Raw genomic sequence first — 22,500 nt, 5'->3', positions numbered from 1 at the left:
TGCCTAGAATAGAAAGGATAATAATAATAATAATAATAATAATAATAATTATTATTATTATTATTATTATTATTATTATTATTAAGGTGGTGAGCTGGCAGAATATTCAGCACGCTGGGTGAAATGGTTTGTGGGATTTTGCTGACCTTTACTTTCCGAGTTCAAATTCCACTGAGGTCGACTTTACCCTTTATCCCATCAGGGTCAATAAAATAAATACCAGTTGAGTGCTGGAGTTGATCCAATCGACTAGCCTCCACCTGCAAAACCCCAAGCCTTGTGCCCATTAGTGGAAAAGATCATCATTATCATTATTAAAATGGTGAGCTGGCGGAAATGTTAGCATCTTGGATCAACTACTTCAGTGGAATTCCTTCTTACCTTTTGGTACAAGTTTCAAAAAATGCCCCCAAGACCAACTATACCCAACCCAATAAAACTGCTGCCCTTCTACAAAAATTTGAAATCACCACTACCATCCTGTGATGACTGAGTGACATAAAGTACTGTGTAGTTACTTTGCTTCCTATATATATATATATATATATTTATACATACATACATATATGTTATATATGTATATACATACACACATATATGTTATATATGTATATACATACACATGCATATATATATATACATACACATGCATATATATATATATACATACACATACATATATATATATATACATACACATACATATATATATATATATACATACACATGCATATATATATATATATATATATATATATATATATATATATATATATATATATATACATATATATATATACATTCACATAAATACATGGGACCAACTGTCTGAATATTGCTCGAAATGAGGAGTAGATAGACAGCCGACAACTGATGAAGAGTCATTCTTTGTATTACTTGTCCTTTTTTTCTCTCATTATTTGCGTATTTAACTCATTTGTTTTTGTATATCATGTTGTCTACTGTTGGTGACATCCTGTACCCATATATGCATATATGTGTGTGTGTGTGTGTGTGTGTGTGTGTGTGTGTATGTGTATTTATGTACATATATTATTTGTATTATTATTTAATTGAATGCCACGCCATCATTTCCAAGCATGATACCGTTGGCGATTTTTTTTTCCTCTGTCTTCCCTTCTCTGGATCTTTCCTTCTCCTATGTTTCCGACAAAGAGCTCCGCTCGAAACGTTAAACCCTCCTTCTTTCCTGAGCGTCCAATAATACTATATTTGTTCCACATCCTCGCGTTGTTGTTTTTTTTGTGCTTTCTTGTTTGGATTAACTTTATATATATATATGTATATGTATGTATATATGTATGTTTGTATGTATATACACACACACATGTACATACTTACATATATACACATGCTAATATTAGATGGAGAGGTTGAGTACTCAAATCCCATTGCTGGATAAACATTTTGTATTTGTGTGTTTCTCTCCATGAAACCACTGGCAGTATTTTTAATCCACAAATAAAGAGTGTATATATATATATATATATATACTAGCAGTATCGCCCGGCGTTGCTTGGGTTTGTTTCGATCCGCTGGAATTGTAATTTTGAAAAGTAAAAATTTTGTGAACATTTTTCTGGTCGAAATACACCGAAAAGTGGCGACACAGCAGTGAAAAAATCGTAAAAAATAGGGATTTTCATAGAAAAAAGCATCTTTTTGATGTAAATAATTTTTGGTGTTAACATGGTCCGATTTGAATTTTATGTTCTACGGAAGGAAGAGCAACCCTTCTTCTACCATACTCTCAATTTTGGTGAACTTGCGCCGCAGGGTCTCGGAGGAGCTAGTGTTAGTTGAAGGTTACCATTCTAGGTGCCTGAGTAACAACCTCGCGGATTTACAGATAAATGAATTAATTACTATTTTACAGAATAAAATTAAATAATTCTTGAAAATTAATTAATGTTAATATTTTTTGAACAAAGTAAATAATTTTTAAAACTTGAATAATAATTCTTTTTACACAAACGCGAACGGGGAAAAGGGGGTGGCGAATTCGATTTACATACCTAAATTTTTTCTTTTTCATGACATTGTAGCAAAATAGTAGTGAATTATATAAATACCAGCAGTACATTCTTTTTTCTGGGGTATTTTTTTTCAACCTCGTCACATATTTGCCCCTTTCAATTTAAACAAAGTCTTAATTAAGCAATTACGGCAGCTTAGCAATGGTTTCAATACAGGCGTGACATCTGTATCTCAATTGTTCAAAACCCTTTGAATTTTTTCGCACGTGATGATATCATAGTGAAAACTTTCAATTACGCGCGCTTAGAAGTATGCTCGCAAATTAATACTACCAAAATTTTGAAGTTCGCGCTCCGCTTGTGTGTGTGTGTGCGTGCTTTAGGTGTACGTAGGTATGTGTTTTTGTGTGTATGTGTGTCACTGAAGCCATACATACATATATACATACATAACCTCTCTCTCTCTTTTCTCTCTCAGTCACTCACTACAAAAAGTGAATAAAAAAAGTTCAGTTATTTCTGTCTTTCACTCTCTCTGTCTCTTTACACACACTAACAAAAGCACTTCACTTACACACCACACTTTCTGTGTCGCACAACCCATCAAACACACACACACACACACACACTCACGCACGCACACATGTACAATGCTCATGCTGTTCGGAGTGAAATGTTAAAATATTGAGTTTTCTCGAATTTTGTCTTAATTGGGGGTGAAATTGAAAGAAATATATTATGGCATGACCGAATGGAGTACTTAGAAAAATCTTAGGTAAACTCTAATTGAAGAAATTGTGTGAGGAGTAAATTGTTATGTATTTATTTGTTTCTGTTTGCTGTGTTTTTTTATTTTTTGAGTAGTGGTTTTAAATACTTTCAGTTTAGTCTTCCTCAAATCACTCTGTCGCTATTTACTTTCATTTTATTCGTTGCCACTGTGTGTGTGCGTGTGGTGTAAACCACATTAAGAAAAGCATTTGACATACACACCAGAATGTGAGTTTTCTGTAAATTTTGCTTAATTGGAGTTTAAATTTTAAAAACTGGACCTGGCATGACCCGATGCATTCTACTCTTAAAAATGCTAGGTAAATTGTAATTGAAGAAATCCTATATTGTAGATTTCTATAAGTTACAAAGGGAGGCAGATAAAATCTGCCTTTTATAATAAGACTAGCAGTATCGCCCGGCGTTGCTCAGGTTTGTAAGGGAAATAATTATATAAGCATTTTTAGAGATGTAAAGTATAATAGCCATCTCAATATGGCTAACCACAAAGGGGGAGGGGTGTTACTGTAGCTTTTTACGTTCTGAGATTTAATAATAAATTTTAGAGAGTTACTTCCCTTATATATGTCAAAAATGGATTAAAAATGGGAAAAATTGATGGTAAATTTTTTTTTAAATCGTAGACTCATCGTAGACGCGCGCTAATACCCAGACGGTCTCGATATGAATCACGACTATAAGATACCCGGTTTTGGTTAAACTGCACCGCAAAATGTGGGAGTAGTTAGGAATCTAAATCGTAGGAGACAGACACACAACCTCACTTTTATATATAAAGATTTCCTCTATTTACATAATATTGAGGTCTCTTTCTTTCTTTTGTTATCTTACTGTTTTACCAATATACATATATATATATATATATATAAATATATATATAGTTACAGAGATGTACTTGCATAGCAAGTGACTTGATCTGAGATCGTGTGCTGGAACGAAAACAGTTGCAGCGTTGAAGGTGTTTATAAGCCATTTAAGAAACACACAAAAACCGTTAGATTCACTTCAACATTTAAATTTAATTTGTCAAAATATTTTCGTCGCTTTGAGACCGCGACCTGTTAGCACGATATTTTTGTCAGTGAACAGGTCTCAAAGCGACGAAAATATTTTGGCAAATTAAATTTAAATGTTGAAGTGAATGTAACGGTTTTTGTGTGTTTCTTAAATGGCTTACAAACACCTTTCAGGCTGCAATATATATATACACACATATATATATATGTATGTATGTATGTATGTGTGTATATGTGTATGCATGTATGTGTGTGTGTGTGCGTGTCTGTGCTTGTGATTGTCCTCCACCACTGCTTGACAACGAATGTTGGTTTGTTTACATCCCTGTCACCTAGTGGTTTGACAAAGGAAACAGATAGAATAAGTACAATGCTTACAAAAATAAAACTGGAGTTGATTCATTAAACTACAATTCTTCAAGGCATTGCCCCAGCATGGCCACAGACCAATGGCTGGAAAAAGCAGAAGAATAAAAGAATACATTCTCTGCTTTGGTCTTATGTTCAAGGCATGAGAAAGCTTGAGTTTACATGAGAAGGCCTAACAGACCTGGTAGAAACAGCAGCCAAATCTCCCTCAAATCACACCTTACTGTCTTATGTATGTATATATATATGAGCCAATGGGGGGACCTCTACATGGTAGCTAGACCTGGTAGAAATAGCAGCCAAATTTCCCCCAAATCACACCTTACTGTCTTATCTATGTATATATGTATGTATGAGCCTATGAGGGAGACCCCTACATGGCAGCTAGACCTGGTAGAAATAGCAGCCAAATTTCCCCCAAATCACACCTTACTGTCTTATCTATGTATATATGTATGTATGGCCTATGAGGGGACCCCTACATGGCAGCTAGACCTGGTAGAAATAGCAGCCAAATTTCCCCCAAATCACACCTTACTGTCTTATCTATGTATATATGTATGTATGAGCCTATGAGGAGACCCCTACATGGCAGCTAGACCTGGTAGAAATAGCAGCCAAATTTCCCCCAAATCACACCTTACTGTCTTATCTATGTATATATGTATGTATGAGCCTATGAGGGAGACCCCTACATGGCAGCTAGACCTGGTAGAAATAGCAGCCAAATTTCCCCCAAATCACACCTTACTGTCTTATCTATGTATATATGTATGTATGAGCCTATGAGGGAGACCCCTACATGGCAGCTAGACATGGTAGAAATAGCAGCCAAATCTCCCTCAAATCACACCTTACTGTCTTATCTTTCTGCTACTTGGATATAGGTGTTATATTCGTTGTAAAAAACTTTCCTGTCACACACTCACGCACACGCACACACACACCCACACACACCCACTCACACACACGCACGTTAGCTTACAATTTTATTTATATATTTGCGTGTCTATGTGTTGAAAGAGGAAGTGGGAGGCAGAGTGAAAGAATCACTCACTACAGTAAGTCAATTACTTTCATTTTATTCGTTGCCCACTGTGTGTGTGCGTTTGCGTGTGTTGTAAACCAGACTAAGAAAAGCATTTGACACACACACCAGAATGTGAGTTTTCTGTAAATTTTGCTTAATGGAGTTTAAATTTTAAAAACTGGACCTGGCATGACGCGATGCATTGTACTCTTAAAAATGCAAGGTAAATTGTAATTGAAGAAATCCTATATTGTAGATTTGTATAACTCCCAAAGGGAGGCAGATAAAATCTGCCTTTTATAATAAGAGATATATATATATATATATATATATATAGGTAAACGTTAAAAAAACACAAACTGGGACAAGAACGTGAAACATTTTGAAGACGGCAAAAAAAAACACAGACGGGACTTTCGAAGCTCTCAGTCATCAGTCAAGAACCAGATCATCTTCGCAATTTCGGCTGATTAATCTTGAGATTGCTCCAATCTGGGCAGCCAGCCAAGGGAAATCTAAGCCAATCGCATTAGATTCCTTGGAAGAAAACCTTGAAAGTATACAACACGGTGACGGAAAAATGGACGATGTTACTCGAAAAAAAAAAAAAATTCAAAAATACGTAAAAACAATAAATATATATATATATATATATATATATATATATATATATATATATATATATATATATATATATATATACATACATACATACATACATACATAAACATACACAGACATACATACCTATAAAGTGGTTGTCAAAAAGAAGGGCATCCAGCTGTAGAAACCCTACCAAAATTGACATAGAGCCTGAACAGTCCTTCAGCTGGTCAGCTGCTGTCAAACTGTCCAGCTCACGCCAGCATGGACGATGGACATTAAATGATGATGTTGATAATGATACAAACACTTGCTGTGCATGTATATGTATGTATGTATATATATTATATTATATATATGTATGTATGTATATATATATATATATATATATATATATCAAAATAAGCAACAAGGATATCCAAGAGGTAATGCAGTACGATCGTTTCATGCGACTCCATTTAATTGAACAATGCAAACATTACATCAATTTAAAATGTAGAGCAATCTTCAACTACACAAAAATATAGAATTTAATTAAATTCGAAGAACTCATTAGTATAATTTTATCCAAAATCACCAAGAGGATAAGGAGATAGACAAAGAACATGTTTTACCAACAACCTCACAGTTGTAACTGCTTTTCACTGATTATATCTGTTATTTAGATTTAATTAGAGGTGGGGGTTCAGTTTTAATTTATAGGCTAGTTTATCAAATCTGAGATAAGACAGAGTGTAGTATCATTTTGGGGTAGGGCAAAGTATCTACTTTGCCCCACCCCAAAATGATACTACACTCTGTCATTGTCATACAAGCAGTGTTGTTCATTTCTAATGTTCTGCAAAAACATATCTGGCCATGGGGAAATATTACCATGCTGGGAAACAGGTGAGAGTTAATGACAGGAAGGGCATCCAGCCGTAGATAAATTTGCCTCAATAAACTCAGTTTGACCTCGTGCAAGCAGGGAAAAGTCGACATTAAACAACGATGATGATGATGATGACGATGATATATATGTGTGTGTATGTCTTTGTGTTTATCTCCCTCCATCACTTGACAACCAGGGCTGGTTTGTTTACATCCTTGTAATTTAACAGTTCAGCAAAAGAGAGATTGATACAATAAGCTGACTTTAAAATAAGCACTTGGCAAGGTTTTTATAGTGTTAGAAGGGGTACCCATCCGTAAAACCTTTGCCAAAAACAGACAACGAAGCATGGTGCAGTCTCTTGGCTGGCCAGCTCCTGCCAAACCGTCCAACCCATGCCAGCATGGAAAGCAGATGTTAAACGAAGGTAATGACTGGGGTTGATTTATTTGACTAAAATTTTTCAAGGCGGTGCCCCAGCATGGCGGCAGTCCAATGACTGAAACAAATTTTAAAAATTAAACGATATTTGTTTATGCATTTGGGTGTTGCTTATGGTAAGGGTTACAAATGGGGCTGGCAAGTAATAGGGGCATTAGTGGTGGAATATGAATATGGATTACAGTAAAACTGGACTGCAGAATGATGAAGCTTATTCTTAATTAGAGCCAGGATATGTGTAGGGAAAGGGGAGGGGTGTGTGTGTGTGAATAAGACAAAGGAGGAGGAGGAGGAGGAGCAGTGGGGAGTGCTCCTAAGATATATAGTTTTAAGTAGTGATCAGATCAACTGGACAGACAGATGTAGACACAGCAATGGCTGCGCATTGGATAGGGTTAGGGTAGGTTTTGGACAAAGGAAGGGGAAAGAAGGCGAGGAAAAGGAGGCAGGGGAGGAGGAGGAGGAGGGGGAGGAGGAGGAGGAGGAAGGGGGGGAGAGAGAAAAGGGAAGAACAGATCCAGCACTGCCAAAACCTGGAATTGCCTTTTCAGAGAAATGTTTCTTCACATCTGACAGTTGGGTAATTAAACTTCACACATCTATAAAGCAAGTTGAAGCTTGGTGGAATGGCAATGTGGGTAGGTGGATGGGCGGGCAGCAGGGGGCGGGGTGGGGAGAATGGCCGTGCAAGTGGGAAAGTGGAGGTGGTGATGATGGTGGTGGTGTTGTTGGTTGTAGCAATAGTAAAAGTAATGATCGTGGTGATGGTGGGGTGTTGTTTGTTGTGGTAATGGTGGAGGTAGCAGTGGTGATGGTGGCTGTAGTTGCCATGATGGTGGTGGTAGTGGCGATGATAATGGTGCCGCCGGTGGTGGTCATGGTTGTTAATGATGGTGATGGTGGTGATTTCGGCACAAGAAAGTGAGATGGAGAAACTGTAGATGTGATGCAGATATAGAAAGCAGGGAGGAGGGAAAGGGGGAAAGAGAGAGAGAGACAGAGAGAGAGGGTGAGATAGAGAGAGAGAGACTGGTGAGGAGAGCAAGAGAGCAGGGGTTGGGGGGAAGGGAAGGAAAGGGAAGGAGAGCAACAGAATGGAACCTAACTGGCTACTTTAATGGCTGTAATCAGTGATGCATGAAGCATGCCTTCTGTTGGTTTCAGAAAAACTAGTAGTGTCTTTGATGATGATGATGATGATGATGATGGAGGTGGTGGTGGTGGAGGAGGCAGTGATTGACGATAATGGCTATGATGACTATGTTGATTGATGATGGTGTTGATGGCGTTGAGGTGATGCTGGCGATGATGATGATGATGATGATGATGATTATGGTGGTAATGGTGGTGGTGGTGGTGATGATTGATTGTGGTGAAGACATGGTTAGGAAGACATTAGGATTCTCTAATAATTGGTGCAGAAGTTGGAGAGGAAGGCGAAAAAGGCGGGGTAGTGGTGGAGTGGGGGAGTAACGACAGACAGGGGTTGGATAATGGAGAGAGAGGAAGGAGGGAGGGAGAGAGATGTAATAAAGTATATATATATATATATATATATATATAGAGAGAGAGAGAGAGAGAGAGACGGTAGAGAGAGAGAGAAAGAGAAAGACGGTAGAGAGAGAGAGAAGATTTGTTTTTCACTTGTTTCAGTCATAAGACTATGGTCATGCTGGGGCACCGTCTCAGAGAATTTTAGTTGAACAAATTGTCCTCAGTGCTTATTTTTTTAAAGCCCGGTACTTATTCTATTGGTCTCTTTTGCCGAACCACTAAGTTATGGGGATGTAAACACACCAACACCAGTCATCAAGCAGTGGTAGTGGACAAACACATACACACACCCACATCTGATGAGTAAATAGGGTATAAAATTCTCCAAGTGGGTACCATACAAGCACTCAGTTATATTAATGAGCTGCAGGGATGCGGTATCTCGTTATGCAAACATAATATACAATTAAGTATATTAAATGTTTTAATAATTCAATACTGTGTTCTTCTGTGTTAGCAGTGCACTTTACATCACTTGTTAATGCAAATGGCACCCATGCCAGTGGCATGTTGAAACAACCACTCTTGGAGTGGTTGGCATTAGGAAGGGCATCCAGCTGTAGAAAACCATACCAAATCAGACTGGAGCCTGGCACAGCCTTCTAGCGTGCCAGCCCAGTCAAACCCTCTAACCCATGCCAGCATGACAATGGACGTTAAATGATGATGAGGAGGATGATATATAAATATACATGTGACAGGCTTCTTTGTTTCCATGTACCAGATTCACTCACAAGGGATACAAAAAGTCAGAGGAAGAGAGAGAGAATGAAAGAAGCAGAAAATGAGAAAGAGAGAGAATGAAAGAGATAGACAATGTATCTGTGTGTATGTGTGTGAGAGAGAGAGAGAGAGAGGGGGAGAGAAAGAAAGAGAGAGAGAGAGATCAACGGTGGTGGGTGGGTTACAAAGAAGAAAAAAAGAGAGTTAGGCATTGTTAAACGTCAGAAAGTTTTAAAACAGGTTTATAGGAAGAGGACTCAAGGAAACATTCTAACATATTTGTTTGATAGAAGATCTAATCCCACTGGTTCCATTGTGGCTCTTTTTGGAGTCCACAGAGTTGAGGGAATAGAAAGGCGCAAAAATGGTAAAAATAAATAAACAAATAAGTACTGGTGTGATTGATGCTTTGGCGATCAGAGCAAAAAAATATTAAAAATTGCAACTTGAAAAACAGATGGATGTTGGTGACTGGAAGAGCATCCACTTATCTGAAAATTAATTCCTGTCCAAGCTACTATAGCCTCGGGACTATCAAAGCCTTGTGAGTGGATTTGGTAGACGGAAACTGAAAGAAGCCCATTGTATATATGTATATATATGTATGTGTGTGTGTATATGTTTGTGTGTCTGTGTTTGTCCCCCCAACATTGCTTACCAACCAATGCTGGTGTGTTTACATCCCCGTAACTTAGCAGTTCGGCAAAAGAGACTGATAAAATAAGAACTAGTCTTACAAAGGATAAGTCCTGGGGTCGATTTGCTCGACTAAAGGCGGTGCTCCAGCATGGCTGCAGTCAAATGACTGAAACAAGTAAAAGAGAAGTTAAAGGAGGAAACGAAATAAGAAATCCACCCATAGAAGCTTCAGTATAGTTTCCATCTCACTAATTTCTCAGGGTTGTGTGTGTTGTTTTCTTGTTCTTGGATTCAGACTATTGAAAAAGAAAAGTGCTAATTGGGAGAGAGGGAGTGGGGAACAAGGGAGGGAAAGAGAGAGTAGGAGAGAGAAAGAGAGAGGGAAGCAGAGGTGGGAGTAGATGACCATCACTGACCTCTTTCTGTGAATACAGGGATTTTGCCACAATGTCCAACAACTTCCTGGTTTCTGCCTGGAACTCATGCTTGTCACTGGAACCTGGAAAAGTGGTAAGAACAACAGAAATGGTAATAATAATAATAATAATAATAATAATAATAATAATAATAATAATAATAATAATATAATAATATTAATAATAATAATAATAAGAAGAAGAACAACAACATCAACAACAACAACAAATCTAGATACAATAGGCGCATGTGATAAAAAAGACAGGATGGTCACAGTTGGAGCGTCTGTGATCATAGGTGTGCTTGATTAGGGCAGACTCAGAATTAAATATCATCATCAGCAGCAGAAGCATCGACAGTAACCACCATAATCATCATCAACAATATGAAACTGTGTGTGTGTGTGAAGGTATTGTATGTATGTGTTTATGAAAGTAATGTATGTGTGTGTGTGTGAGTGTGTTCGTGAAGGCTGTGTGTGTTCGCAACAGTAGCGTGTGTGCATTTGTATGAAGATTGTGTGTGTGTGTGTGTGTGTGTGAAAGTGTGAAGTGTGTGGCAATGATAGCTTTTGTGTGAAAGTAAGTGAATGCTGTGTGTATGGTGTAGGTGTGTGTATGCATGTGTGTGTTCATGTATGTATGTGTGTGTATGTTAATTAAGAAAACTATAGGAAACATTTTGAATGATGCCTTGTATTTGTCTTTGATTGGGAATGTGTGTGTGTGAAAGGGAGATATACAAAGAGAGAGAGAAGAGAGAGAGGGGGGGAGAGAGAGGCACTAAAGAGGATGAGGTGTAAAGAAAGCAATAGAAAAATGTCCGAGAGCTTTTAAACACACACACACATGCACGCTCCGGCCAGCTGCCCACAACACCCTCTCCTTTTACTGCCACCCTCCCACACTCTCACGTAGATCAGAGAGACTGGTTATGGAAGACAGAGAATTGACCAATAGGAGCAATTACAAGAGGCATTTAGGTTGGTATAATTGGAACAAATATAGAAATCTCATTTAGAAGACATTGAATGCCTCCAAGACAAATTCTATAACACAAACAACAACAACTGCGGCGGCCGCCACCACCACCACCAACAACAACAACAACAACAACACTACCATCATCAACAATACAATACCCATAGTGACCAACACCAATAACATGACAAGTGTTGTCTTGTCATGTAGAGAGCTTCTACAGGGTCACTTAATTTGCAAGAAATAGGGAGTCTAATATTCCTCAAATCATCATAGAAAAAGGACAAGTTGGGTACTGTGATTCTGGCTTGGTTCCTTGCACACAGGGAAAAGCCAGGATGGTCATAGATGGAAAGAGTTTGATCCTTGGATGTGTCTGATCAGAACTCGAGGGACTAAAAAAACAACAACACAAGAACAGACAAGAAGTTTCCTTCACAGTTGTGAAATCCTGGGTTCAAATTGGCTGTGACACCTTGGGACAAAAGTCTTGTAAATGAAATTAGGGCAATAGGTAGATAAAAATCACACGAAAGTTCAACAAAAAAGTACTGATGGCAGCACATGGGGTTAGTGGTTAGGATGTTGGACACATGAATGTAAGATGTCCTTCCTAACACCAACCACTTTATGGCCTCAACATTATTGAGATCACCATAAGATGGTGAGCTGGCAGAATTGTTAGGATGCTGGGCAAAATGCATAGTGGTATTTCATCTGCTGTTATGTTCTGTGTTCAAATTCCGCTGCGGTCGACTTTGCCTTTCATCCTTTCAGGGTCGACAAATTAAGTACCAGCTGCGTACTGGAGTTGATTGGGCCTTGTGCTTAGAGTAGAAAACAATATTTAGGTTGTTAAGATGGCAAGCTGGCAGAATCATTAGCATGCTGAGTGAAATGCATAGTGGTATTCCAATTGCTGTTATGTTCTGAGTTCAAATTCTGCCGAAGTTGACTTTGCCTTTCATCCTTTTGGGGTCAATCACACAAGTACCAGTTACGCACTGGGATTGATGTAATCGACTTAATCCGTTTGTCTGTCCTTGTTTGTCTCCTCTCTGTTTAGCCCCCTGTGGGCAATAAAGAAATAATTATTGAGATCACCATGGTAATTTTAGTGTGTGTGTGTGAGTGCAGCTAAATGCTAAGTACTTTGGTAGGATGGGGTCATAACATACACTTACTGTCACTAACTCTGAAATCAGTCCTACTACAACCAACAGAGTTATTACAACAACAGTAGCAGCAGCAGCAACTACTCCAAACATGACCACTACAGCTAGAACAACAACAACAACAATACCTACCATGAAAGCCACTACAAGACCACAAATACCCATCTCCACATTTGCCACCATTAGCAAATATAACTTGCTACAAAGAATACCACCACCACCACCACAACCACCACTGTTGTCACAAACAACCAGGACCATCATTATCATCATCATCATCATAAGTAACAATTCAAAACGGAATTAGCAAGAAGGTAAGAGAAGGACGAATATATGGACAGAATGAACTAAATGCATTAAATAAATCAGATAATTAAATCGTAACAAGCCCCACCCCACTGACTCTCAATAAAGGGAGAGGGTGGGAGATAAGAGTAGGGGAGTGAGTGAGTGAGTGAGTGGCGAGAGAGAGAGTGTGAGAGTGAGACAGCATGCATTGTGTTTTTGTGTGTAGAGAGGCTATGTTGACAGTACAAGATATCACCATAATCTTGATCAATGAGAGAGAGAGAGAGAGAGAGAGAAAGAGAGAGGGAGAGAGAGTGCCTCCACGTGGTCATCCAATCTGCTAAAAATAGCAGCCAAATTACACTGTAGACAATGTGGTCTAAGGATTATGGACTATATTATGATAAATATTGGTTGCCCAGTTTGCAAGGCATATTATGATAAGTATTGGTTGCCCAGTTTGCAAGGCATTTAAGTGACCAAAATCATAACATTTTCCTTGAATGGAATGCCTGTTAATTGCAGGGTTACTCATTTAGATTTAAGTAGTCTGGAGCAATATGAAATAAAGTGTTTAGCTCAAGAAAACAATGCACTACTTGGCCTGGGGGTTGAAACCACAATCTTGCGACTGCGAGGGCAACATCTTAGCCACCAAGCCACATTACTCCCAAGATATTTGTAACATTTTTCTGTTCATTTAAACCTTTAGCATTTAATCTGGCCGTGTCCAGCTCAGATATTGTCCCTGTTTTATGTTAAAACTGACCAGATCAAACCTCTTACACTTACCCGACAATGTCATTCTAAAACTATACAAAACACACCACTGAAATCTCAAAGCTATAAAATAATGCATAATTAATTAAAAACAATGTGAATAAATAAGCATTACATTTGACAGTAACCTGAATGCTAAAGGGTTCATGTCTGTTTTTCCTTGCCAGCATGGGTTAGACAGGGAGATATTAGGGTTAGAATTTTATAGCCAGATGCACTTCCTGTCACCAACTTAAGTCTGTTTTCCAGATAGAGAAATTTTCTTTTCATATATATTTGATAACACTGATCGACATTCCATATTTGCATTGAAACTCTGAGTTTTGCCCTAACACAGCTCATCAGGCAATAAAGAATCAAGTGAATTGGAGGACTGCACCACTCTGCAATGTTTGTTGTTGGTGTTTGTTCCTTCTCGAGCCATGGCTGGCTCATAAGGGCCAGTTTCCCGTTTTCATTGGCGTATAGGTTCCCCACCTGAACGGGATGCTGGTCCGTCGCAGGTGAGTTGCTAGATACAGGAGGAAAAAGTGAGAGAAAGTTGTGGCAAAAGAGTCAGCAGAAGTTCACCATTACTTTCTGCCAGAACCACATGGAGCTTAGATGTTTCGCTCATAAACACACACATCGCCCGGCCTGAGATTCGAACACGCGATCCCTTGACCGCGAGTCTGCTGCTCTAACCATTAGGCTATGTGTCTCTACTCGCTGCAATGTCTGCTTTAGCATAATTTTTGTGGCCAGATGTCCTTCCTAACACCAACCACTCTATAATATGTACCAGGCATGTTTTGCATACCATCAGAATTGTTAGCTGGCAGAATCGTTAGTACGCTGGGCGAAATGCGTAGCCGTATTTCGTCTGCCGTTACATTCTGAGTTCAAATTCCCCCCCGAGGTCGACTTTGCCTTTCATCCTTTCGGGGTCGACAAATTAAGTACCAGTTACACACTGGGGTCGATGTAATCGACTTAATCTGTTTGTCTGTCCTTGTTTGTCCCCTCTGTGTTTAGCCCCTTGTGGGTAGTAAAGAAATAGGTATTTTGTCTGCTGTTATGTTCTGAGTTCAAATTCCGTGAAGGTCGACTTTACCTTTCATCCTTTCGGGGTCGATAAATTAAGTACCAGTTGCGTACTGAGATCGATGTAATCAACTTAATCCCTTGTTTGTCCCCTCTATGTTTAGCCCCTTGTGGGCAATAAAGCGATAAGTATGAGTGAGATCACCTTAAAAGTCTTATTGGTGAGTTTGTCTTTTGTGTGTAGGCCAACACACACACACACATCTATTATTCCTCCTTTTGTACATTGTTTCTTTCGAAAGAATTGAGGCAAACCGTTGCTTCTGAGGTTGTCCCTAGTGGTACTTTATTTGATTGGTTAGGTGTGAGTTTTCATTACTTGATGTATTTGTAGAGGATTCCCATGTCTGTATGTCTACAGAAACAGTTTGATGCATCTTGAAACGTGCGCATGCACACACGCATGTGTGTGTGTGAGTATTTTGAAACAGAACGAAGGCAATTAATATGAGAGAAGAACAGGGAAAAAAAAAAGACATCATGTTTGGCAGTTTTCGAAAACGAGCTATTTTAGAGGGAAGAAATAATCCGATTTATCGAATTACTATATACTCACTTATTTGCGAAGAGGCCAGAAAATTGCTTTACAGGGGAGGTCACTCTAATGTTATTACTAATTAAGGTACAAAATATTACTGGACGAGAGAAACGAAAAAGAGAAAAAAAAAAAAGAAAAAATGTTGTGTTCTGATGTGAATTTATGTTACTGCTTAAGTAAGATCATTTCATGTTACCTACAGCACAGTTTAAAATATATAATTTAAGAACTGACTATCAATATAATTATATAGATAGACTATTGTAAAAGATGGCTTGACACTGCATAAGCAACACATATCTGGTTTCTGAAAACCAACAATATATTTTTGATTATTAACTCTTGAATATTCTTGCACGTGACACAATTCCATATGGCATTGTGTCTATCTGTCAGTCTCGTAATAGCTGAAAATACACAAATTCAAGCAGTCTTGTGTGTATTTGCTTTAACCCTTTCGTTATCATATTCTTGTAGAAATATGTTTTTGTCTTGATTGATTTTTGTAAAATAATGAGAAATTTTATTCAAATGGTTTTTGTTATTATTAAGCTTGAATTTGGAACATAAATTAACATAGAATTTTAAAGGAAAGATTTACTGTGAATCACTTTAAAACAGTGAAATTTTATCTTAGAAACAGGTGTGGTCTCAAAAGGGTTAAAGGAAGTTATGAACTTTCTAACTACCACCACTGCCACCACTATCATTATCATCATCACTATCGTCATCAGCACCATCATCATACTCAATGACCATAAGGTGGCAAGCAGGCAGAATGGTTAGCACACTGGGCAAAATGCTTAGTGGCATTTTGTCCGTCCTTACATTCTGAGTTCAAATTCTGCCAAGGTCAGCTTTGCCTTTAATCATTTTGGAGTCAATAAATTAAGTACCAGTTGCGTACTGGAGGTCGATGTGATAGACCACGCCCTGCCCTCAAATTCCAAGCCTTGTGCCTGTAATAGAAAGGATTATTTAATGACCATGTTCCATTGTAGCATAGGTTACATAACTTGACAGGATCTGATGGGCCCCAAGGACTACATTGTGCTCCAGTGTCTGCTTTGGCACAGGTTAAAGGGCTGGATGTCCATCTTAATACCAACCATGTTACAGTATGTCCTGTGTTTTTTTTTTGTGTCACCAGCTTAGCACTAGTGAGGCCAGCATGCAGCTTACAAGACTACAAACCCAAAGCGTGTGTGTGTGGAGGGGATGACTTTTTATTCTAGGAGAATCAGGTATCCCTTTAGTCCCCTTTTCATGTTCAGTAATGTTTGTGATTAACAATGACCCAAACATTGATGAAATTTTGTGATTTTTTTCCAGAAAGTTTCATTTGGTTTTTAACCCTCTTGGGACACCCGGGGCCAATTGATCAGCCCAAGTAATACAAGCTGAAAGGACTTTGAGGCTGGTCCATCAACCCGATGGAACAAATGTTGTGAATAGTTGGTTCTGAAGTGTAGTGGCTAATCAGAGATTGTCTTTCAGGAGATGTATCTCAATATATAAAAAAATTTTGGGTCATTATTAAGTTTGAGTTTGGAATATAAATTAAAATGGAATTTTGAAGGAAAGATTTACCTTGAATGACTTTAAAACAGTGAAACTGTACCTCAGAAACAGGGGTTAATAGAAACTTTTTTTTATAAAAAAATGGCAGGTAAACATTCTTTGAGCAGCAAATTCTTCAAAGATTTAATCAACGAATTAATTACAGATAAGACTTTGTAGAACATGACCAGTATGATGTATCTATTTCTTTCATTCACACTCAATGCCTAACTTGACACCAATTGGCTTTCATGAAATATTATCTGAGGAGTAGCTGGACACCGAAACCTTTTGCAAGCATCATTGGAACAATGGTTGGTTCTCAACCAGGGTCCACATGACCCTTGGTGAAGGAAGAGGAATGGGTCTGTGTGTGTGTGTGTGTGTGTGTGTGTGCATGTGTGTAGGTCCATAAAAGATTTTGTTGTTAAAATTTATCTGCAATAAATTGGTTATACAGGGTGTTTCAAAAAATTTGATATTATTTCGCAATCTGATAACTTTGCCAGTTCTTGTTCAAATGGCTTCAAATTTTAACAGCATGTGTAGAAACAGGCCAAAATTTTATTTTTAATGTTTGATATGTTTATCTTTTCAGGTAGAGAAATGGCATTCACTGGAACAAAACTGTGAAGTGTGCATTTGTGAGAGGGTTCTCTAAAAAGTCACCAATGGTAATGCAGATTTGGACATGCCACAAAAAATTTGAAGAGGGCTGACTGTACAGGGCGACCACTAACATTGGAAGAGATGGTCGAGTGGGTTTGCCAAAAACTCATGCAAAGTCCCAAGAAGAACAAGTCTGGAAATTCCTCCAACAACAGTTTGGTGCATCCTGAGGAAATGCTTGCTAATGAAACCCTACAAGCTGCAGCTCGTTCAGGCCATAATGGCAGATGACAAGCGAAAGTGCAAACATGGGGCTATGAGAAGAGCCTGGTCTATGTCCCACCTCTTCCTGCAAACCTAGAGGAACTCAAGCAGAGAATCACTACTGCACTGAAGACTGTTACCCAAGACATGCTGCAGCATGTTTGGGAGGAGCTGGACTACCGACTTGACATGTAAAATCATTCATGGAATCCACATACCTTTGAATTTCTCATTCAAATTTGGAGGAATGAATCTTATGTTGCTCAACACTAAGCCTGTTTAGTTTCATTTGCTTTGACTATGTAGTTTCTGTGATATTTACATCTCAAATAATATCAAACTTTTTGAAACACCCTGTACTTCTTAAATACCAAAAGATAATTAAATGATCTTTTTTAAAAATTCAGTTTTTAATATTCAATTATAAAAATATAATAAGATTTTTTTTAAATTATCAAATGACTATGGGGCTCCAGGACCAGTAGAGCAAAACAGGGATCAATAGGTAAGAAATAGTTGAGAATCCACTGAACTTGAAAGTATCTTTAGGACTTAATAGTGAAGCGTGTTGAGCACTTTTTTTTCAACTTTTGAGGTTTGATTGTCCATGTCTATTTCTAATTGCATTTATAATCAAAATATTTACTGAGTGTACCTGTTTTTTTTTAGTTATCATTATGTAATTAACAATCACACATGCATAACATTACTTTTAATACCAATGATTAATTACATTAAAAAAAAAAAAGGTCTTTTCTACAATAGTATCAACTCTAATAATAATCTGACCACAAGCAAAGACACTATAAACATTTGAATAAGCAAACTCATTTTAAGGTATTTTCTCCTCAACCTTTACAGAACTGAGTTTTTGATTTAGAACATGTTCAACGGGATATTTAGAGTTGATTAGCAACTCTTAGATAAAGCTATAACTTAAATCTAATTAAATACTTTTGGTAGTAATTGCACACGAGAAAGGCTATCAAACCTGAAATATCAAGTAAAATGTTGAATAAACACACAGAATTAATTTCTTCATGCCCCCACATGTGAAAACATCTCCTTAAATAACCTGACAACTTACCAAAAATAGTAACATGAAATCTGAACAGAACACATCGCCCACCCCCCATCCTGTCACCTTTCCCTCTTCAATTAATATTTTGCACCTTATTTAGTAATCACCTGACCTCTTTCGCAAATAAATGAATAATTAGCCGTTCAATAAATTAGATTATTTGTTTCACCTAAAATAGCTTGATTTTAAAAATCCATAAAGGAAAAAATAATAAACTTTTCTCTCCTCTTCCATTTTTAATAAATTTAGACATTAACCGCTGTCATTTCAACAGACAAACAAATACACATACAAATGCATTCATACACAACATTATAACAAGTAGACACACATACATTCACATCAAACTTTTGAAACAAACACAGATATAAAAACCCACAAATACAAATATATTCAACTGTTGGTCACTGTATCAGCCAGCCTACCACATTATATATCACTAGTCACAATGCGCTTCCTTGCATTGCTGTAGCTTTCAAATGATGTCGCTCTGCTCGCTAGGTGAGCAGGCCAGCATTCCTCCGTGAACGGAATGCCAGTTGGTCACTCATTTACAGCTGAGTGGACTGGGTCAATATTAAATGAAGTGTTTTGCTTAAGAACACAATGTGCTGCTTGGTCTGGGAATTGAAACTATAATCTTACAATTGTGAGAGCAATACCCAAACCACTTGACCATGCACTATTGAATGCCAAAAATAAGAACATTCTGCATGGGATGTGGAAGTGTCTAGATGGGCAATAAATCCCAATTAGATATCAATGAGGTTGTGATGATTTAATCAGCCATACTGACATGGAAAGCATGGATGTATGGCTAAGAAGTTTGCTTTAGAACCACATGGTTTCAAGTTCAGTTCCACTGCATGGCACAGTAGACAAGTGTCTTCTGCTATGGTTCCAGATCAACCAATTCTTTGTCAGTGATGGTAGTAGACAGAAACTGTGTGAATGAATAATGTGTGCATGTGTGTATGTGCGTGCGCACATGCATGATGTTTTAGTGTCTGTGTGCGCACAGGTTTCTTGTGGCTGTGTATGTGTGTGTGTATGTGTTTGCCTCTCACCTAGCTTGATAACCAGTGTTATTTTACTTACATCCTGATAATCCTTCAAGGGGGTACCCAGGCCCCTGCATGGCTGCAGTCCAATGAGTGAAACATCTAAAACATGCACACACACACAGATAGAGGATTATCAGTTGAAGTAAGACACGTGAAACCATGTTACGAGTTTAATAATTTATATTAAACCATGGCATTGATTAATAATCTCAGTGAAAACCACAATATGGATTAAATAATCTATGTGAAACTTAGGTATTGATTTACTTTCAGTGTGTCAGTGCGCTTGTGTGTGTGTGTGTGTGTGTACATGTGTTGACCATATGGCCAGGATTCCAACAGAGAACCTGCAGTGTATCTAATCTATATAAGATCAATATCTGGTCAGTTGAGACAATGAAGAAAGAGAGAGAGAAAGAAAACATGTGTGAAGGAGTGATATTGGAAAAGATGTACCACCACCATCTTTGTCATCATCATCATCATCACCACCCTCGCCATCATCATCATCATCGTTATCATCCTTTAATGTTCACTTTTCTATGTTTGCATGTGTTGGACAGGGTTCATTGAGGCAGATTTTCTATGGTTGTCAGCATCCCATCCATTTCCAAACAAGGTAATATTTCCTCCTCAGGACCAGAGATGTTTTTGTAGAACATTGCACATGAATGGCACTGCTTGTATGACAGTGACACTCGTTTACAACAATCACACACACAATGTCAAGACCAGGAGACACCAAGAAAAACATACATACACAGCACTACACCACATCACATGGCATTATGCATATATGGCAGGCTTCTTTCAGTTTCCGTCTACCAAACCTACTCACAAAGCCTTGGTCAACCCGAGGCTATAGTAAAAGACACCTGTCCAAAGTGCTACGCAGTGGGACCGAACTCGGAACCAGACGACTGGCAGAATCATTAAAGCACCAAGTGCAATGTTTGTAATATTTGCTCTGATCTACCGTACTGAGTTCAAATCCCACCAAGGACAACTTCACCATTCATCCTTTCAAGGGTTGATAAGATTCTGTCAAATATGGAGATGATGATGACTGTGGGGAGGGGTAGAGATGATGATGATGATGGTTGTGGTGATGATGATAATGATGGTTGTGGTGATGATGATGATGATGATGATGATGGTTGTGGTGATGATGATAATGGGGGTGATGATGGTGGTGTGATGATGCTGGGATGGTGTGATGATGCTGGGATGGTGATGATGATGATGATGCCGATGGTGATGATGATGAGGATAGTGATGATGGTGTTGATGATGGTGATGATGATGATGAAGACTGTTACAGAGGGTAACAGTCAGAAAATAAGACACTGACAAAATAATTCTGGTTTTTGCTTATTGTTTTTTCATTCCCCTCCGCCACCACACTTAATAGATGAAGAAGAACAAAAAGACTGCAAAAGGAATTATAGAGGGGAGGAGGGGAGAGTAAGAGAGTATTGCTGAAGAGGGAGAGGATGAGTAGACAGAGAGATGGAAGGAGGAGGTGATACTAAGAGGACAAGCAAAAGAGAAATGTAATGAAAAAAATGAGTGAGGGGGGAAGAAAAATGACAGAAGAGGGGGAGGAGAGAGTAAGAGGACAAGAGAGAGAAAGATACAGGAAAAAATAAAGGGGGAGAGAAATGACCGAGGAAGAGGGGAAGGATGAGTAGATACAGAGTAAGAGGATAAGAGAGAAAGATATAAGGAAAATGAAGGAGGAGAAGAGAAATGACTGAAGAGAGGGAGGTGAGAAGATATGGAGATAGAAGCAGAGGGTTAGAAAGAGAGAGAGAGAGAGGGGGACGGGGGAGCAGCTCCCCAGAAAAGTTGCAGACAAGATGTAAGGTAAAGAAGAAGCCTCAGATGAAAGGTAAATAAGGTAAGGGAAGTTAAGCTGGAGAGAAGAATAGGGAAAAGGTAAGACATGACGGGGGGGGGGGCGTAGGAGATGAAAGAGAGAGAGCTTGGTGTAGGGGTTGGAGATAAAGGGGTTAGATAGTGATGAAGAGAGAAGTAAGGCAAGATGAAAGGGATGTGGTGTGTGAGGTAGGGGGAGGAGAGGGACAGATTACAAAACGGAGGGAGAATGGGAGAGAGAGACAGAGAAAGACAGAGAGCTGGAGAGAGTAAGGTAAAGTGAAAAAGAGATTACAAGAGAGGGAGGAGAGGGAAGGAGAGTGTGGTAAAGAAATAGAGTATGGAGAAGGGAGAGAATGAGGAGAGAGAGAGAGAGAGAGAGAGAGAGATACAGAATGACAAATAGAAGCGAGAGATAGATAAACAGATAGGGAGAGTGTGTGAAAAGGAGAGCTGAGTGAGGGAGATAGAGTATGATTATTGAAATACATCATCACCATCATCATCAACAGGTGTCGTCTGCTCCAGGGGACTTGAGTCTATCAAGTAAAATTCAACATCACCCCTAACCCCCCATACTCATACTCACGCAGAGAAGCAGTAACATATAAGCCAAAGAAACACACATCACAACATTCAAAATATTTCTCTCCCCCCCCACCTCTCAACCCCACCCCTACCATCCATCGCTTCAATCACTCTTCCTCAATCCATCCAATCATCCATCCCTTCATCCACCTCTCTCTCT

At 38.5% G+C, this 22,500-nt stretch overlaps 1 protein-coding gene across 1 annotated transcript in view; it reads right to left on the bottom strand.

Annotated features, from left to right (window-relative positions):
• The window catches only part of LOC115218467 (heat shock protein 75 kDa, mitochondrial), a 192,406-nt gene that overhangs the window by 105,444 nt on the left and 64,462 nt on the right, over positions 1-22,500 (bottom strand). The window contains exon 3 of the mRNA XM_029788301.2: positions 10,452-10,534. Within this exon, the coding sequence (XP_029644161.1) occupies positions 10,452-10,534 (83 nt within the window). The remainder of the gene's footprint in view (positions 1-10,451; positions 10,535-22,500) is intronic.

Source organism: Octopus sinensis, linkage group LG13, assembly GCF_006345805.1.
Source record: "Octopus sinensis linkage group LG13, ASM634580v1, whole genome shotgun sequence".
Classification (NCBI taxonomy): domain Eukaryota; kingdom Metazoa; phylum Mollusca; class Cephalopoda; order Octopoda; family Octopodidae; genus Octopus; species Octopus sinensis.
The sequence above is the reverse complement of the archived record's forward strand: the minus strand, read 5'-3'. Positions and strand labels throughout refer to the sequence as shown.